Below are 20,307 nucleotides of genomic sequence, written 5' to 3'. Positions count from 1 at the left end.
TTAAATATAAAGAAATCAAATTTAAACATATTTTCTTCTGTGGTTTGAGCTTTGTAGGTCTCGAGAATTTTTCCCTACCCTAATGTCATAAATATATGGTGTTATGTTTGACTCCAACAGTGTAATAGAATACGTATATTTTTAACAGTGTTATAGAATATAGAATAATGGATATGAATTTAAGATACTTTTATTGTTTATTGTTTGTTTATTTTGAGAGAGAGAGAGCAAGCATGAGTGAGGGAAGGGCAGAGAGAGACACAGAGAGAAAGAGAATCCCAAGCAGGCTTCCCACTGCCAGCACAGAGCCCAACATGGGCCTCTACCCCATGAACCATGAGATCATGACTTGAGCTGAAATCAAGAATTGGACACTTAACCAACTGAGCTCCCCAGGCACCGCTTGAGATACTTTTGTGATGTAATTTAAGTTTTTCCACACGGATAAAAGTTCCTAGTATCATTTATTAAATAAATAGCACATTCTTTCCCCCCTGATTTGTAAGTCTACCTGTGTTATATATCTAATTTTCATACATATGAGTGTTCCTGCACCCTCTGTCCCATTTCATTAATCTATTATCTATCCTTGGACCATTAAGAAATTGTCTTAATTAGTCTGGCTTAATAATACTTCTTTCTATGTGGCAGGACAGGACCCCTACCCTGTTTTTCTTCATAAATATTTTGAGCTATTTTTGGCTTTTTGCACTTCCACATAACTTTGCAAAAGTAATTAAAATTAATTTGACAAATTATAGAAAAAGTTCTGTTGTGATTTCATTGGAATTGTACTGAATTTGCAAATTAAAAAATTGAGTTCTTCAGGTTGTAGGTTTATTCCTATCTTCCATTATGCTATTCAATAATAATTATTTTCTCCAAAAATGCTGTGCAAATGTTTTTTACATTTATTTATTAAGTACCTTATGGTTTTGTGGCTATTGAAAAACTATTTTTTTCTATTACATTCTGTCCAGCTTTATTGAGATATAATTGGCATAGAATGCTATTACATTCTAGTTGAATTATTAGCCATTGTAGAAACACTTTTGTATGTTGGTCTCTTACTCAAAAACATTACTGAACCTATTAGTTCTAATAGTCATTTCTAGATTTGTTGGATGATCTTTAGATAAGGACAATCTTAGTCTTCCTTTCCAATTATCTCTTTTTATCATCTGATTGCTCCAATAAAATATTGAATGAAAGTAATGATAGCAGGCTTCCTTGTTTACTCTTCAGTTTAAATGGGAATAAATGCTTCTAAATTTTTCCACAGACATCATTAGCATAAAATCTTTCATATTCCTAGTGTGATAAAAGGATGTGTATGGGTGACTAATATATATCATATATATTAGAAGCATATAAGACAGTAGTTAAAGAAGAACGTGACATATATAAAACACATATTAAATAAGAAGAAAAATTATTTCAATGTTCTCAGCACCTAGGTTAAGGAGAGAATGGTGACAATATATCAGTTGTCCTCTCTAGGTCCTCTAAAATTACATATTCCTTCCTTACTCCCAGAGGTAACCGGGATCCCGAATTTTCTTTGAAGAGAAACCAACATTGTTATCTCTAAACAATATATTGTTGAATTTTTTTTAACGGAGTACTAAACACAAACCTAGTTGTAAAGGCAAGAATGGTAATTGCCTTTACAACTCAGAAAATAAGAAGCTGGACAGTTTGAATCTAGTCTGGCTTCAGCTTTCCTCCAAATCTACAAAAGCCCTTTGTGGGGAAGCCATGGGGGATGATAACAGGTGAGTCTATTGCTTATGATCTGGAAAATACAGGTCTCATCGTAATCAGGACATCTGGCAGGGCTGTGTTTATGAGCCATGTAATGGAATCCAGCAGGGATATGGCCAGGACAGTGGCCTAATCTTTTTCCTTTAGACCACAATTCCTTCCCTGTAGTTCCCAGTAGCAGGTCAAAGCAGAACACTTCCAAAGAACAAAATGAATTTCCTCAGCTGACCTAGGTTGATGAAAGTAGATTGGCAACTTCATCAGCACATGTGAAAACAAGCAAAATTTAATGTACAGCATGGCATGGTGCCCACAGATAATACTAATGTATACTCAAAATTTGCTAAGAGAGTATATTTCAAATCTTCTTACCATACACATACACATAAAAAAATGGTAACTGTAGGAGGTGATGGACATATTAATTGTTTTGATTGTGGTAATCATTTCACAATGTATACATATATCAAAAAAATCACACTGTATACCCTAAATATATGCAATTTTTACTTATCAAAAATAGTTTGGCTTTCTACAGAAGAAAGTGTCCAAAAATGTCCACAGAACTTTGGGTCAGTGCCATATCACACCCATGATTACTTAAGGGAATAGCTTATATGTACTTCAGGTACAAGGAACATACGACCCAGAACTTCTAAGCACCATGTTTTGGCAAACTAAATTCATTGGTCCAACTACAATGCTGAAAGTAGAATTCTTACTAAGCCTAGTTGTAATTTTCCTCTGAATCTAAGATTACTATAGCGGAACAATGATAAAAATCTTTGTTCCTTATGTCCAAACATAGATGGAAATGTCTGTATGTTATGTTTGTGATGGAAGATGGAGAACACTCATTTTTTTTACTTTTAAAGCAAAATTTACAAATAAACATGATAAAAATGACAGCCACAAACAAGAATGGGATCTTGTCACTTGCAATGACATGGATGGATCTAGACAGTATAATGCTAAGTGAAACAAGCCAGTCAGAAAAAGACAAATAAAATATGATTTCATTCATATGTGGAATTTAGGAAACAAAGCAAACAAACAGAAAAAAAGAGACAAACCAAGGAACAGACTCTTAACTATAAAGAACAAACAGATGGTTACCAGAGAGGAGGTGGGTTAAGGGCTGGGTGAAATAGGTGAAGGGGATTAAGAATACACTTAACTTGATGAACACTGGGTGATATATGGAATTGTGGAATCACTATACTGTACACCTGAAACTAGTATAATACTGTATGTTAACTGCACTGGAATTATAATTTTTTTTTTTAATTTTTTTTTCAACGTTTATTTATTTTTGGGACAGAGAGAGACAGAGCATGAACGGGCGAGGGGCAGAGAGAGAGGGGGACACAGAATCGGAAACAGGCTCCAGGCTCTGAGCCATCAGCCCAGAGCCCGACGCGGGGCTCGAACTCACGGACCGCGAGATCGTGACCTGGCTGAAGTCGGACGCTTAACCGACTGCGCCACCCAGGCGCCCCTGGAATTATAATTTTTAAAAACTATATGCTGTCATACCCAGGAACAATCATAAAGATGATTTACTAGTTGTTATAATTCTAAGATTCTATTCATTGGAGATGTGCTTTAATACTCTTACTCTCTTCCTTCTTTGCCTGTTTTGTTGTGTTTAAATGCATCAGGTCAGTAGTACGGCTGGGACTGGTGACGACAGGTTTAACTTGACGGGTCGGCTGTTGCCCCCAGTGAGCCACTCCTCTGCTGACTTCCAGGGTTAGCTGGATCATACGGTTAATGGCTTGTTGAATGTCATCCAAACTAGGAACCATTACCTATGGAGAGAATAAATGAATTCCTGGTACTAGCAGCACATGCCATCCATCCCTCTGTTTCTCACCAGCCCATGCCCCACTGGGTGGGACAGCCTCAGCTGGCCCAGTGGAAGGCTGCTTTGAGGAGAGGGATATTAGAGGAGGGTAGACTGTGGGCTTTCTCTATCCTGAAGTTTTCCCATTCTATCATTTCCCGCAGGCTAAAAGGTCAGGCATAGTACTTGTCATACTTTCCCCATGAGGGCGGCCGGATGTGGCCAAAAATGGTGGACTGTGTGTTGGATACCAATGAAGCAAAATGATTGAAGAAGCTATACTGCCAAGGTTCTGACCTCAGTTCTTTGAAATGTGCCAAACAGGCAAAGAAGCTGTCCTCCAGGAGGCCAAGCTGTGTAGATGTAGATGGCGACAGATGAGTCACAGATCGTTCCTGCCTGGCCTTATCCTATGGCTCATCACAGAATGCACCTCAATCATCCTGTGTGACCTGGAGTTCCAGATGCCAGTTGGCAGCTGAGACATGAGACGGTGGTAAAAATAAGTGCCGGGAGAAGGCACAGGGTCCATGTGCTCAGGGCATAGGCTCTTTCTTTCTGTCCTGCCATTTTGGGTTACCTTACAGCTGTGTGTTTGCTGTCGGGATGTGGACTTCTGAGATGGACTATTTAGATAATTTAATGCTTGAAGAAAGAAAAAGCAAGAATGCTTTTCAAGTACTTGCTAACTGATGGCTGAACAGAGATGCTTAACTCATCTCTTACACCATCCTTCAATACACCATGAACTGCGCAGAGTAATTATTTTATAATGGATAAAAATCACATTCTGCTTTTGTTAAATATTCGGGTAAAACCAAAAAATACATAGGGGGTGCCTGGGTGGTTCAGTCAGTTAAGCGTCTGACTCTTGATTTCGTCTCAGGTCATCATCTCACAGTCCGTGAGATCGAACCCTGTGTCAGCGCAAAGCCTGCTTAGAATTCTCTCTCTCCCTCTCTCTCTGTCCCTCCCTCACTCACCCTCTCTCTCTCTCAAATATAAATAAACATTTAAAAAATATGTAGAACTGAGAGGTTATTCTAAATGAAAGTTCAGTGGTAGTCCTATATTTCTTTAAAAGTTACCAGAATATCATTATATTAACTTGAATATTAATTATACTTACCACATTCGGAATCGCAAGATGCACTTCAGTTTTTATGAAGGAAATAACATCTTCTGATAGCCTTCGTCCATATTGGCTATAATAAGATACACATTGAACTTATAAAACTTAACCTAAAGTTTCATAAATAGCTTGATTATGCTACCATTTTCAATCCTAAAAATAAAGACCATTTTCAAAATACCAAATTACATGGAGAAGGTTATTTATAATGAAACCATAAATTTCAGAGAACTAAGAAAACACGTTAATGTTATTTGAAGTAAAATATTAGTCTCCTATACATTTTCTAGTATTTTAATGTTGCTCTCTCTCTCAGTAATAACCATTTAATAACGTTTACTAAAAGCACTGCCTGTTCCCAGCCTTGTAACAGATGCCAGACAAGATCACCAACAAAAAGCATATACCTTCCTATACTTTCATATATACACTTTTTTGCAAGATTACACAGGAGGTTTCTGGTCAAAGCCTTCCAAAAACTGCTTTTGTAAACAACATACTCATGCTCAGGCAGAAGTACAGACATACAGACACACAAGTGCAAGTAATGAAGAACACACATCACAGCTATAAATTGGTGATCTCCCTCCGCCTTGACCTCTGTCCCCACCCTAGACAAAATTATAATAAATGTCTCATTGCTTTCCACAGCAGGAAATGCTGTAATTACTGAAAAACTACACCTTCCTTCATAAAGATGGGGGGGAGGGGCGGAAATCATAAGTAACACAAAGCTTCCACAGTTCAATGTGAAGACCCAACATTACATATTATTAGAAGGAACTCTTCGAACCAAAGCAAGCAAACAAAGGGAAAAAGACCTCTAATTCATAATCCCGTTCTGAAATCCAAGATGCAAAAATAAAACAAGTGTAAACTGTATTTAAAAGAGCACAATCTGAGAACAAGAAGGAGTTTTATAAAGTATAAACAGCTGAAGTAACAGAAGCAGTGAACAGCACACTAGGTCATTCAGTAACTTATTTGACAAACTAGAGATTAAAGAATTTTCCAAAATTTCAGGTGCAAAATACAGAGACAGATATTACTTAAAGAAAAGGCAAGAAAAAATTAGGGAAAAGTAATGTTTATTGAATGCTTAATGTATGCCAGGCACTTTTCCAAGCACTTTCCATGAATCCACACATTTCATGCTCATATTAACTATGTGAGGCAGATCTTGTGATTATTATTTGCATTTTACAGATGAAGAAACCAAGGTAGGGAGAAGCTGAGTAACTTACGGAGGGTCACTCAGCCGAGAGACACTTTACTACCTAGATCCAGCACATGAATCTTACATATGGTTGATTAAAGCACAGCCCTTCTCTCATCTTCAGAAGAGACTTGTTTTATCATGTTGAAAAGAGTCCTGTGCACCTGACAGGATTAATGGGAAAAATTATCTACACAAAAACATACAATTTGTGAATTTCCAGAGTAACAGGAGAAATCCTATAAGCTCAAAACAACAGGGTGTTATTTAGAAAATTGGATTAACAGCAGAACCCTCAACTGAAAGTGGGAACAAAAGAAGCCAATAAAACAATATTTACAGAGTGTGAGAGAAAGAGATTGTGATCCAAGCTGACCTAACCAGCATTCATGTGTTAGGGTAAAAAAAAGACATTTTAGACAAAGGAGGATGTTGCAGTATCATGCTCATGTGCATCTTTTCAAAAATGACTTAATGCTATAGGACTTATACATCAACGTGGCATAGCAAGTTCAGACTTCAAAACCACTCTTTGTGCCAAATATGTAACAATCATGGCTAGAATACATAGGACATGAAGATACTCAAATGCAAGGTTAGCAGGTCCATGAATCAGAAATCGGTCAGAAACACATAAACAGCGTGGCCAGGAGTCTGGTCAGGAATTAGGCAGTGACAGTGGAAGCTTGGCTCCTATGGACTCTGAGGCACTGAAAGCACTCCATGTGAGATAAGACCTCAGCCAGGCCTGCGGATTCAAAGCCAGAAGCTAAGGTAATCCTCCTCCACTTGTAAAGAGGCAAAGCAAAAACAAAGCATAGTCCATCAACCTACTGTCTACAGCTACAACATCTCCAGAAGGTAAGGGCCTGGGGTGATGAAACAAATCCACAGCATCCCCAGGAAGCAGTTAAGTCAGGTCACTTGTGTACTCCCTGGCTGAACCTGCTGTATCCCCCGTATCTCTTCAGTGGGCAGATATCGTGAACAAATAAGACTCGGGTCTATATCAAGGTTCCCAGGATCATGGGAGACAAAAGTAAAACTCCTATATAGGGAGGCAGGGTGGGAGAGAGAAACATAACACACACACACACACACACACACACACACGCACACCTTTCATTCAGTGAAGTTCTATAAACTAAAATCCCAATAGGCATGAATAAGTCTTACGGTAAGAAAGAGAATGAAAGGAATTAATAATTGAAACAAAAACACACTCCAGATAAAATCAATGTATAGAAGTAGAACAAACTCTAAAATAAGTAAATTGATAATATTCAAAGAGATAAATGAAAGTTATTTTCTCCCAACATAATAAGTTACTAAACTAGAAATAAAGAAATAATACAATGCCTGGAAAATAAGAAAAAAGTATTAGTTGAAATATTTAAGATGAGAGAGATGAGATCATCTTTAGACTAGAAAGAGAGATAACTTGCTCATAACGTAGCCCAGAAAGGCAAAAAGACAAAATATATGACAGAGTAGTTAGGAGACACGGAGGACAGACTGAAAGCCCCAAGATTTGAGATGACTGCATGTCCATTGTTCCCAGAACAGTTACGGGTTAAATCTGCCCTGACACTTCATCTGGGTAGTGCCCCTACACTTGAAACAGTATCCTGTTTGGAACAATAGATCATGTGGTCAACCTATTCAACTACTTAAAGTTCCGTAAGAAGAGAAAGAAAGGAATTTCCCAGAAGGAACAACTGAAAAGGAAATTGCTGAGGATTTTCCAGGATTAAGGAATGCCAGACACCTTGAAATAGAAAGTGCACTCTGAGAACAAAGCAGGATTAAATAAAGACAAATCCATACAAAGAAAGAAAACTGAAGAACATCAAGGATAAAAACAATCTTTAGTTAGACTTAGTGCAGACTTCTCATCACCCACATTGTAAGTCAGAAAAAAATGAAATACATTCAAAGTGCTGAGAGACAAACAAAAACTTTTTATCCACCTAAACTGTCATGGAATTGTGAGAGCAAAAAAGGCATTTCTCAGACTTAAAATAAAGAATAAGAGCATTTACCCCTCTTATACCCTGACTAAGGAACCAGTGGGATATAAGAAATACACAAGAATCTGGAGGTGTTTTACAATATGCCAGTAAATAAATTATTTTTACGTGTTCAAAAAAAGGCAAAACTAAAACATCAAAGCAGCAATAATGAGGTAGATACTGTTCAGTGAGTAAATCATGCCAAGGCCCTTGTAGTGAGAATAAGACTAGAAAACTGAAAAACCATAGACAGTACTTCTTTTTTTTTTTTTTTTACCTGGAGCAAAATACATGTATTCTCAGTTTAAGGGTAACTACTTAAATAACTGAAGTATAGTAAAGAAAATAAAAGGAAAATATGATCCAACCCAAAAATAACAGATAATGAAACGAACCAAAGAAAACAGACACTAAAAAGAAGACACAAAAGGAAATGTCATAAGTGTAACTATATCAAAAAATTACAATGAATATAAACAAATTAAACTCTACTAAAAGGCAGAGATAATCAGATTGAATTTAAAAATCAGGTATATGATGCTTTTAAGAAATAAAACAAAAAATTGCACAGTAAGGTTTGAATAGAGGGCTAAAAGTGATATACCAAAAAAGCTGGTAAGGTAAAATTAATGACAGACTAAAAAGAATTAGAGGAATTAGAATTAATATGCATAAAGAAATAAAATAAAAATAAAAGATAAAGTGCTTTAAGCAAATTTAACTAATATAATGCACCTAACAGCATAGCCTTAAAACACATAAAACAAGAACTGAACAAAACAGAAGGAAAATTTGTCAAGTTCACAATCACGTTGGGAGATTGTAAGTGTGATTAAATTAAAATTCAGCCATGATTAGCCAATGAATAAATCTAACAAAAATGTGCAAGACTTTTACCCGGAGAATTATACAATTTCATTAAGAAACAGTAAAGAAGACTTAAATGGAGAGGTAATCATGATTCTGGATGGAAGACTCAATATTATAAGGATGCTAATTCTCTCCAAGTTGATCTATAGATGCAATGTAATTTAATTCTCTCAAAGAAAAAAGTTAATTTTTCAACAACTTTTGTTTGGTTAACTTATAATTATGGAAAAAAATACATTGGCCTCCTACCTCACAGAATCACAAAAATCAGTATCATGTGGATTAAATCCCTAAACATAGAAGACAAAACTATAAAATTTTAGAAGGCGTTATAAGGTAAGGAAAGATTTCTTTTAAAAGACATAAAAATCACAAGGAAAGGATCAATGAATTTTAATGTTTCCAAGAAAATATTGATAAACATGAATACTTTAAACTCAGCAGAAGATACCATAAAGAGAATGAAACGACAGGTATAACTGGGAGAAGATATCTGCTATATTATCATCAACAAAGTAATATATTGAGAACTTCCATAAATAAGTCCAATCCAATAGAAAAAAATTGGCAAAAAAGAAAGAAATGAAGGAAGGAAAGAAGCCAAGCCTAGTCAAGACAAGACATGACAAAAGAAAAAAAGGCAACTTCAAGGAAAAGAAGGCACAAATGGCTCACAGCCATGAAAATATGTTCAATCTCATCAGTATCCAAGAAAATGATTATTTAAGTCCCAGTGAGATGAGATTTCACACCCCATTCTTGGCAAGAATTTTCTAATTGAAACATACCAACTGTATGCAAGGATGAGGAGCCATGGGGACTCTCAGGCTGGGCACTGCATGGTTAAATGAGCTATTCACATACCCCATGGCCCAACTATTCCATTCTTAACGAGTGTAGCAAGAGACAGGTATGAAAATGTTTACACTGGTTTTATTCAGAATATTTCAAACTGGAAACTACCCAAATGACCATTACCAGGAGAATAAACAGATTGCGTATACTCCAACTATACCTAAGTGAAAATAAATTATATCAACATAGATGAATCGCAAAAGCATCACACTGACAACAGCATAAATACAGGCAAAATTAAATACTCTGATTAGGGATACAAACTTGGGAAACTATAAGGAAAACCAAGACAATAATAAGTATGAAGTTCAGAATAGTGGTTACTACATTTGGGTGAGCAGAGAAAGGACTGATAAGGGGAATGCTGGTGTTGAATGTTCTTTGTCTTGGCCTGGATGTTAGGAACATGACTGTTCATTTGATCACTATTCTTACAGTATTACACATATATTTTAATATAGTCTTTTCATAAATGTTAATTTTTAAATTTAAATTTATCAAAATAAGAGGTAATATTAGCATTATGTTATGATAGCATTACCAGACTTATTTAGCATATTTTCAACTTGCCTTGAAACAAATATTCTTCTTTTCATTGTGTCCAAAGATAACCGTGTAGCTTTTTGAAGACTGTCTAGCAATTGATGAGAGAAAAAAGCATAGACCTCTTTACATTCCTGTAACAAGAAATCATATTAAAAGTTGGGTTCAGGGCACCTGGGTGGCTCAGTTGGTTAAGCATCTGACTCTTGATTTCAGCTCAGGTCAGGATCTCACAGTTTGTGGGATTGAGCCGCACGTCAGGCTCTGTGCTGAGACCACAGAGCTTGGAATTCTCTCTCTCCCTCTCTCTCTGCCCCTCCCCTGCTCACATGCGCACGTGCTCTCTCTCTCTCTCTCTCTCTCTCTCCCTCAAAATAAATAAATAAACTTAAAAAATAAAGTTGGGGTCAAGGTGATGGCATGGCAAGATCAACTCCCCCACCATGGTATCACAGCAGTCATAGCCATGTCCTACAGCCAGACTGAGTGACAAGTCTACCCACCACTGTGCCACAATCACAGCCCTGCCACAACAGAAGGGCACACAGAGCACACATAAGGGACACCCCTTGAGTGTCTGGCTCTGGTGATAGGAGGAGACTGAAATTCTGGGCACAAGTCCACTCCTTTAAGACTGTGAGATGCAGATGAATAATCTGATACGTAGAAACAAACACAAGAGAATTAGGCAAAATGAGGAGATAGAGGAATATGTTCCAAACAAAAGAACAAGAAAAAAACCTCAGAAAAAGAACTAAATGAAACAGAGATAAGCAATCTACCTGATAAAGAGTGCAACAGTCATAAAGTAAATAGTCATAAAGTAACAGTCATAAAGATGAAAGTAACAGTCATAAAGATGCTCACCAACCTTGGGAGAAGAATGGATGAACACAATGAAAACTTCAACAAAGAGAGAAAATAAAAGAAAGTACCAAAGAGAAGTTATAACTGAACTGAAAAATACACTAGAGGGGTTCAACAGCAGACTGGATGAAGTAGAAGAACAGATCAGTGAGCTGGAAGAAAAGCAGTGGCACTCACCCAAAGCAGCAAAATGAAAACAGAATTAAGAAAAATGAAACTATCATGAGGGACCTTTGGGACAACATCATGTGGAAAAAGTGCTTATAGGGATCCCACAAGGAGAAGAGAGAGAAAGAGCCAGAAAAAATTATTTAAAGAAATAAAGGCTATAAACTTCCCTAGTCTGAAGAAGGAATCAGACATCCATGTGCACAAAGCACAGAAGTCCAAATAAGATGAACCCAAAGATATCCACACCAAGACACATTATAATTTAAATGATAAAAAGCCAGGGTACCTGGGTGGCTCAGTCAGTTGAGCATCCAACTCTTGATTTTGGCTTAGGTCATGATCTTGCAGTTGTGGGATTGAGCCCCACGTCAGGGTCCATGCTGAGTGTGGAGCCTGCTTAGGATTCTTTCTCTCTCTCTCTCTCTCTCTCTCTGTCTCTCTGCCCCTCTCCCCCATTTGCACTCTCTCTCTCTAAATAAAAAAAAAATTTTTTGATGATAAAAGTTAAGGATAAAGAGGGGTGCCTGAGTGGCTCAAGTGGTTAAGCATTGACATTGGCTCAGGTCACGATCTCACGGTTCGTAAGTTCAAGCCCTGCATGGGGTTCTGTGCTGACAGCTCAGAGCCTGGAGCCTACTTCAGATTCTGTGTCTCCCTCTCTCTCTGCTCCTCACCCACTCACACTCTGTCTCTCTCTCTCTCTCTCAAAAATAAATAAACATTAAAAAAAATTTTTAAATAATCCTTGTTACAAAATAACAACTTGTTACATACACAGGAAACCCCATTAGGCAATCAGATTTTTCAACAGAAACTTTACAGGCCAGAAGGAAATGGCATGAGATATTCAAAGAACTGAAAGGAAAAAAAAAAAACAAAACAAAACACTTCCAAACAAGAATTCTCTAGGTGGCAAGATTATCATTCAGAATTTAAGGGGAGATTAATAGCTTTCCAGTTAAGCAAACACTAAAGTTCATCACCACTACACTGGTCCTAAAGAAACGTAAAAGGGATTTCATTATGCTGAAAAATATTGGCACTAATTAATAATAACAAAACATATGGAAGTAAAAATCTCACTGGAAAAGGTAAATATATAACAAAGGTAATGAGTCACTGACTTATAAAGCAAACATGAAGGTTAAAGGTCAAAAGCAGTAACATTAGCTAAACTATAATAATTAAAGGAAGTATAAAAGAAAAAGATGTAAAGTGTGTCACCAAAAATATAAATAGCAGGAGTGGGGCAGAAAAAAGTAAAGTTTTGAAGTGTGTTTAAATTCAGTTACTGTCCATTTTAAAAAGACTACTATTCAAATGGGATATTTTACGTAAACCTCAGAGCAACCACAAAGCAAAATACAAAGAAAATGAGAAAGGAATGAGAAACTTAGAACACTAAATAAAGTCATCAAACCACAAGAGAAGAGAGAAAGAGAAGAAAGGAACAGAGAGAAATTACAAAAATAGCCAGAAAGCAATTAACAAAATGGCAACAGGTATATTCTAATCAATAATTGCTTTAAATGAGGGGCACTTGGGTGGCTCAGTCAGTTAGGCCACTATGGAAAAATTAAGAATATAGCCACCACATGATGCAGCTCTTTCATTTCTGGGTATTTGTCCCCAAAATATGAAATCACTATTCCAAAAAGATATATGCACCCCTGTGTTCACTGCAGCATTATTTACAATAGCCAAGATATGGAAACTACCTAAATTTCCATTGATAGATAAATGGATAAAGAAGGTGTGGTATATTTACACAGGAGAATGCTACTCAGCCTTAAAAAAAGAATGAAATCTTTCCATTTGTGACAACATGGATGGACCTTGAGGGGATTATATTTAGCAAAGTAAGTCAGACTAAGAGAGAGAAATACCATACAATTTCACTCACATGTGGAATCTGAAACAAAACAAAACAAATGAACAAACACAATAAAACAAAAACAAATGCATAAATACAAAGAACAGACCAGTGGCTACCAAAGGGGAAGGGAGTTGACAGGTAGGTGAAATGGGTGAAGGGGGTCAACTGTATGGTGATGGATGGTAATGAGACTTATGGTGGTGATCATTTTGTAGTGTATACAGATGTCAAATTATAGAGCTGTATACCTGGAAATAAAATCATTTAAAAAAGAAATACTATTAAATTCAGTGTCGAAAATAAGAACTTTAACACTCCAAAGCAATAATACAATATTAGAAGTGACATGTGAAGATAAATAATAAACAATACAATTTTAATTATATTGTAGAAATAATTTCAATCCCAAATTACTTGTGTATTTTTTAAACAAAAAACAATATTTGAATAACTGCATTTCATAAACCCCCTAGTAAACTGTAAGACCTTACTCAAAAGCCAAAGCTCAAAAACACCTTATTCAAAATAATCCTGGTTTGCTCAATCCTCAAAAATTGGCCCACTTATTAAGTATGGTACATTTCTTAATGCTCGGGGGTATGGGCATAAATCTATCTTTCAAAAACTCAGCTTATGGCAAGGATATGGAGAAATGGGAACCCTCTTACACTGTTGGTGGGAATGCAAACTGGTGCAGCCGCTCTGGAAAACAGTGTGGAGGTTCCTCCAAAAATTAAAAATAGATCTACCCTATGACCCAGCAATAGCAGTGCTAAGAATTTACCCAAGGGATACAGGAGTGCTGATTCACAGGGGCACATGAACCCCAATGTTTACAGCAGCACTTTCAACAATAACTAAATTATGGAAAGAGCCCAAATGTCCATCAACTGACAAATGGATAAAGAAGATGTGATTTATATATACAATGGAATACTACTTGGCAATGAGATAGAATGAAATCCTGCCATTTGCAGCCATGTGGATGGAACTGGAAGGTATTATTCTAAGTGAAATAAATCAGTCAAAGAAAGACATATCATATGTTTTCACTCATATGTGGAACTTGAGAAACCTAACAGAAGACCATGGGGGAAGGGAAGGGGAAAAAAATAGTTACAAAAAGAGAGGGAGGGAGGCAAACCATAAGAGACTCTTAAATACAGAGAACAAACTGAGGGTTGATGGGGAGAGGGGAAGGGGAAAATGGGTGATGGGCATTGAGGAGGGCATTTGTTGGGATGAACAACAAATGTTATATGTAAGTGATGAATCATAGGAATCTACCCCCAAAACCAAGACAGCACACTGTATATACTGTATGTTAGCCAACATGACAATAAATTATATTAAAAATAATATAAATAAAAGATTCCACACTAAAATGAAAAAAATGAAATAAACAAAAAGCTCAGCTTAGAGGATAAATGTATTTTAAAATGTACAGTACCAAATGTATATGGGATAAAACTTCCACCAACCTGGGACCATGGTTTGCCCCTCTGTCTAAGCCCTTCTTTCCCTCCAGAGGAGTCACCAAGTTTATTGGTCAGAACACAGGACAAGTATTGAGCCTGGGCAGGGATCTGGATCCCAAGTCTTGCTTGCACGGTGAGTCATGAGTCACACCTCCAGGGCCAGGCTCTGGCCATAGTGTTCCTCTCCATTCTACGCCCTGCTCCTCTGAGACAGGGTGAACCAGCCAGGTTGAGTTGGATCAGAAGACAGGGTTATCAGGCATGAGCAAAGAGAAATATGATGAGGGCTGGTGAATTGCCAGGCTAAAACACAGGCATGACAGAGTCAGTTTTTTATGTTAGACCATTCTGGCAGCACTGTGGAGGATGATGGATGGGAGAGGCAGAGGCTATGTAGGCGGTGACTGCACTAATGCAACTAACTTCAAGTGATCCTCCAACTTTGATGATCCTCCTTTGATGATAATCAGACTTGCTCTAGGGACCCCAGCCAGTGTCAAAGGGAATGCAATTGGAAGAGAAGGACTGGGGCACTTGGGTGGCTCAGTCGGTTAAGTGACCAACTTCAGCTCAGGTCATGATCTCCTGGTTTGGTTGGTGAGTTCCAGCCCCACATCCTGGCTCACCGCTGTGAGCCTGTCAGCGCACAGCCTGCTTCAGATCATCTGTTCCTCTCCCTGCCCCGCTTGCACTCTCCCAAAAATAAAATAAATATTATTTTAAAAAGGAAGAGAAGGATGGCTGGCATGGGCATACACTGCCTCACTCCAGCTGACTCCTACTGCTTGATAATGGCCGCCTGGAGCATGGTACTGAGAAGAAATCAACAGCTAATATCTAGTCTAGTGGGGAAGTGCTTCTCCATCCATTGATGATACCCTTCTTGCCAAAGAAGGTGAAAGTAGAACAGATGTGTGCTATTCATTTCCAAAACTGTATTACAGTGTGTGTTAGAGGTGTAAAATAGAGAAAGAAGGAAAAGAAGGTGAATATGAGGGATTAAAAGAAAACTGACAGGAGGAGGAGAAAGCAGGGATTAGCACACATGTGGGAGCTGCATTTACAACTGAGGCATGACCGCAAGGGTGAGGCTTAGAAAGGAACAAGAAACCCCATGAGTCCTTCTCAACCTCCACTCTCAATACATCTCAACACAGTGTTGAAACTCTGCCCACCCAGGGTTTCTCCTGGGGAGGAGTCCACAGTCTATCTGTGGTGCTAGTGAAAAACGCAGATCCTTGGGGCTCAACTGAATCAAAATGTGGCCTTGTAACATAGGTAACTCTATTCAATACAATAACTAAAAACATCTTGAGTCAAATGAATTCTCACTACAATCCCAGAAGTATGACATTTACTATATAAGAAAACATGGTCAATCACAATAGAGGGAGATAATTATATATAACTGTACTGACAGAATCACATTAAAAGGTGATAGTGTTGGGGAAAACTAAAAGGATTTGCTGTATCTTGCCAGATCCTACAGTGTAGCATTGAAAATTATATATTCTGGATTTTGTTGTAAGTCCAGATTGGTTGTAAGTCCATACAGGTCGGCTGCAGAACTGCCTAGAAGAAGCACCAGTTGGGGGTCATGTATAATCCAAGGAGTAATAATTCTAATACATTGTATGAGGTTATTTTGTAGCAAATACCTTCTTAAATTCATCTTCTTTATCATTAAAATCAGCCTGAGGCAGGATATTAGTCTCATAATCAGGGTTTTCACCCTCTTCTGTTTCACTTCCAAAAGCAACATGCTTCCTCTGTTCTATAGATAAAAGGTAAAACAAAAATATAACCTTTAGTATTGAGCATTTGATTTATTCCATACGGCCAAACCTTCCTAGGAAACCCCTTCTTTAAAAGTTCTTAATTGGGGCGCCTGGGTGGCACAGTCGGTTAAGCGTCCGACTTCAGCCAGGTCACGATCTCGCGGTCTGTGAGTTCGAGCCCCGCGTCGGGCTCTGGGCTGATGGCTCAGAGCCTGGAGCCTGTTTCCGATGCTGTGTCTCCCTCTCTCTCTGCCCCTCCCCCGTTCATGCTCTGTCTCTCTCTGTCCCAAAAATAAAATAAACGTTGAAAAAAAAAAAATTAAAAAAAAAAATTAAAAAAAAAAAATAAAATAAAAGTTCTTAATTAAGGGTGCCTGGGTGGCTCAGTCAGTTAAGCATCTGACTTTAGCTCAGGTCATGATTTCGTGGTCCGTGGGTTTGAGCCCTGTGTCGGGCTCTATGCTGACAGCTCGGAGCCTGGAGCCTGCTTTGGTTTCTGTGTCTCTCCTCTGCTCGTGCTCTGTCTCTCTCTCTCTCTCTCTCTCTCTCTCAAAAATAAATAAACATTAAAAAAAATTAAAAGTTCTTAATTTAAAAATTTAAGACTTGTTTCTGTAGGAATCATCTTTGAATTCAATTTAAATCACTCATCTCAATAGAATCATAATTCTACTAAGAAATACACTCTTATATATGCTGCAGCTTAGGATACAGAATTAAAAATATTTGGCGGCACCTGGGTAGCTCAGTCAGTTAAGCGCCTGACTCTTGATTTCAGTTCAGGTCATGATCTCACAGTCACGAGATGGAGTCCTGCATCAGGCTCTGCTCTGAACGTGGAGCCTGCTTAGGATTCTCTCTCATCCTCGCTCTCTGCCCCTCACCCCCTCAAAAAAAATTTTAAGAGCATTTTACATATTATCTTTCTAAAATATGTGTTTACCTTTTGAATACTCTAACTTAATAAGCTGATATTTGGGGTTTTCGACACTTCTGAAGAAAGCTAATTAAACTAAGTAGACAAACTAAGTGGAAAAAAGAAAAAGAAACCATGCTGTCAATACTTATTTAAACTCGTAGTTTCTTAGCCTTGGCACTATTTTTTTTTTCAACTTTTTTTATTTTATTTTTGGGACAGAGAGAGACAGAACATGAACGGGGGAGGGGCAGAGAGAGAGGGAGATACAGAATTGGAAACAGGCTCCAGGCTCTGAGCCATCAGCCCAGAGCCTGACGTGGGGCTCGAACTCACGGACCGCGAGATCGTGACCTGGCTGAAGTCGGACGCTTAACCGACTGCGCCACCCAGGAGCCCCATTGGCACTATTTTTTTTAATGTTTATTTATTTTTGAAAGACAGAGACAGAAAGAGACAGAACGTGAGCTGGGGAGGGTCAGAGAAAGAGGGAGACACAGAATCCGAAGCAGGTTCCAAGATCTGAGCTGTTGGCACAGAGTCTGACACAAGGCTTGAACCCACAAACTGTGAGATCATGACCTGAGCTGAAGTCAGATGCTTAACAGAATGAGCCACCTAGGCACCCCAGCACTATTTTTTTTAATTTTGTTTAAATCCAAGTTAGTTGACATATAGTGTGATAATGGTTTCAGGAGTAGAATTCAGTGATTCATCACTTACATAGAACACTCAGTGCTCATCCCAACAAGTGCCCTCCTTAATGCTCATCACCCATTTGGCCCATCCCCACCCACTTTCCCTCCAGCAACCCCCAGTTTGTTCTCTGTATTTAAGAGTCTGTTATGGTTTGCCTTCCTCTCTGTTTTTATCTTATTTTTCCTCCCCTTCCCCTATATTCATCTGTTGTGTTTCTTAAATTCCACATATGAATATAACCATATGACATTTATCTTTCTCTGACTTATTTCCTTTAGCATAATACACTCTAGTTCCATCCATTCCATCCATATTGTTGCAAATGGCAAGATTTCATTCTTAGCACTATTGATATTCTTTGTTATTGAAGGCTGTCCTGTGCCCTGTAGGGCTGTCACCAGCACCCCTGACCTCTACCCACTAGATGCCAATAATATTCCCCATGATGCACAATGACTAAAAATGTCTCCAGACATTTTAGAATGCTGTACTGGAAAGAAACAAAGAGAGACAGAGAGAGATTAACAATAGCAAGCCTAAGACTGCTTGCAGCATTGGTCTTGATTCCCACTATTCTCTAGCTGATATAAAAAGGGCCTAAGCAGTTTCTGCACAGTTTCACTGTGCCTAAGCAGTTTCTGCAAATGATGCAGTGTATGCTGAACACATGCTTTCCTTCAGGGAGTCTGGAATCTTGGTACCTGCTAAGCAGAAGGCACCCACCTGAAAACATATCTATAACTGTTTCAATTCAAACTTTAGAACTAGCAAAATTACCTGGTAACGGTTTTGCTGTTTTCCCACTGTCCTTAACTTCATAAATAGCTTCAAATATTAATATAAGTTCTTTGACAGCTTCTTCCACATGCTTACTTTTGTGGTTTAGGATATCAGCCCATTCTTTTGTGTATGTCTGTTAAATAAAGCAATGACTATTAATTTACAGATGTTTAAAAATACTGTGAAACTTAATTTATAAAACTATAATTAACAGCACTTGAAAATAACTAGAGATAGTTGCCAATAGCATAATGTTTCAGATCCCATACTCTCAATGGCTAAAGGCATACCTGGTAAGGCCCAAGCAAAGAAAAAGAGGAAAGAAAAATAAAAACTCATCTGATTCAATCACACATAAACATCTACCTTCACATTTATATGGTGAAAAGAAAGAAGGCAGAGGTGCCTGGCTGGCTCTGTTGGTAGAACATACAACTCTTAATCTTGGGGATATGAGTTCAAGCCCTGTGTTAGGGGTAGAGTGTACTTAAAAAAAGAAAGAAAGAAAAAAGAAAGAAAGAAAGAAAGAAAGAAAGAAAGAAAGAAAGAAAGCAAGCAAGCTGAAAGACAGGAGAGATAATGATGTCAAAAGTTGAAAATGAGAAGTTTTTAAAAAGACAATCCAAAGCGTTGCTTTGAGATTCAAACGAGATAAGGCTTTTAAGTGAGCAAGTGAGCACAGTGCTTGCTTATGCCAGGCATCAATTTAAGAGCTTTATGTGTATTAACTCATTTAATTAAATGACAACTGCTTGAGATGAGTAATATTATTGTCCCCATTTCACAAATTAGAAAACTGAGGCTCAGAAAGAATGAGTAACTTGTCCAAAATCACATAGCAGGTGGGAAACATAGGAGTTTACAACCAGCATTGTCTGATTTAAAAGTCTGTGCTCTGCCTTTCTGAACTTTTCGAATAGGCTTTGGGAAGAAGCTGAGAACTAGTTAAATTCAGAAAAGAAAACTGGTCTATAAAACTGAATAGACCTTTTGACATGTCTACAATGTCCATAACATTTTAGAGAGAGAAAAATAAATGGGAGCATTCCACCCTTCCCAATTTATTCACCACAGTGGTAAACACTGGAATGCCAGTGGTAAGAGCCACTTCAGATAAGCAGGGAAAGCAAACAACTCTAAAGAGGCAGAAAACAGATTAGTGGCTGCCTAGGGCTGGAGAGGTTGAGATGAAATTGTGTTATAAATGTTCTAAAATTGTGGCAATGGCTGTATAACTCCGTGAATAAACTCAGACCCTTGAATTGTACGCTTTAAATGGGTAAAATTGCATGGTGTGTGAACCACATCTCCATAAAGTTATTACCAATAATAATCCATGCCAGAAATCACCTAAGCTAGGAATTGGAGGAAAGCAAATGGAGATGGGAACTGAAAGATGGGGAAGTGAAGACAGCATGCACGAGAAGCTGGTGAAGTTTGGTTGTGAATGAGAAGTGAAGGGAGGTGTGGTAAGGTTTTTGTTTGTTGGCCAGGAAAAGATAAT

General features: G+C 37.9%; 1 protein-coding gene across 1 annotated transcript in view; it reads right to left on the bottom strand.

Annotated features, from left to right (window-relative positions):
* Positions 1–20,307, bottom strand: part of DNAH8 (dynein axonemal heavy chain 8) — a 310,125-nt gene that overhangs the window by 227,992 nt on the left and 61,826 nt on the right. The window contains 5 exon segments of the mRNA XM_030314553.1: positions 3,383–3,575; positions 4,740–4,815; positions 10,266–10,372; positions 16,289–16,404; positions 18,801–18,936. Of these exon segments, the coding sequence (XP_030170413.1) occupies positions 3,383–3,575; positions 4,740–4,815; positions 10,266–10,372; positions 16,289–16,404; positions 18,801–18,936 (628 nt within the window).

Source organism: Lynx canadensis, chromosome B2 (genome assembly GCF_007474595.2).
Source record: "Lynx canadensis isolate LIC74 chromosome B2, mLynCan4.pri.v2, whole genome shotgun sequence".
In the NCBI taxonomy this organism is placed as follows: domain Eukaryota; kingdom Metazoa; phylum Chordata; class Mammalia; order Carnivora; family Felidae; genus Lynx; species Lynx canadensis.
This window is presented reverse-complemented; position numbering and strand designations above follow the sequence as displayed.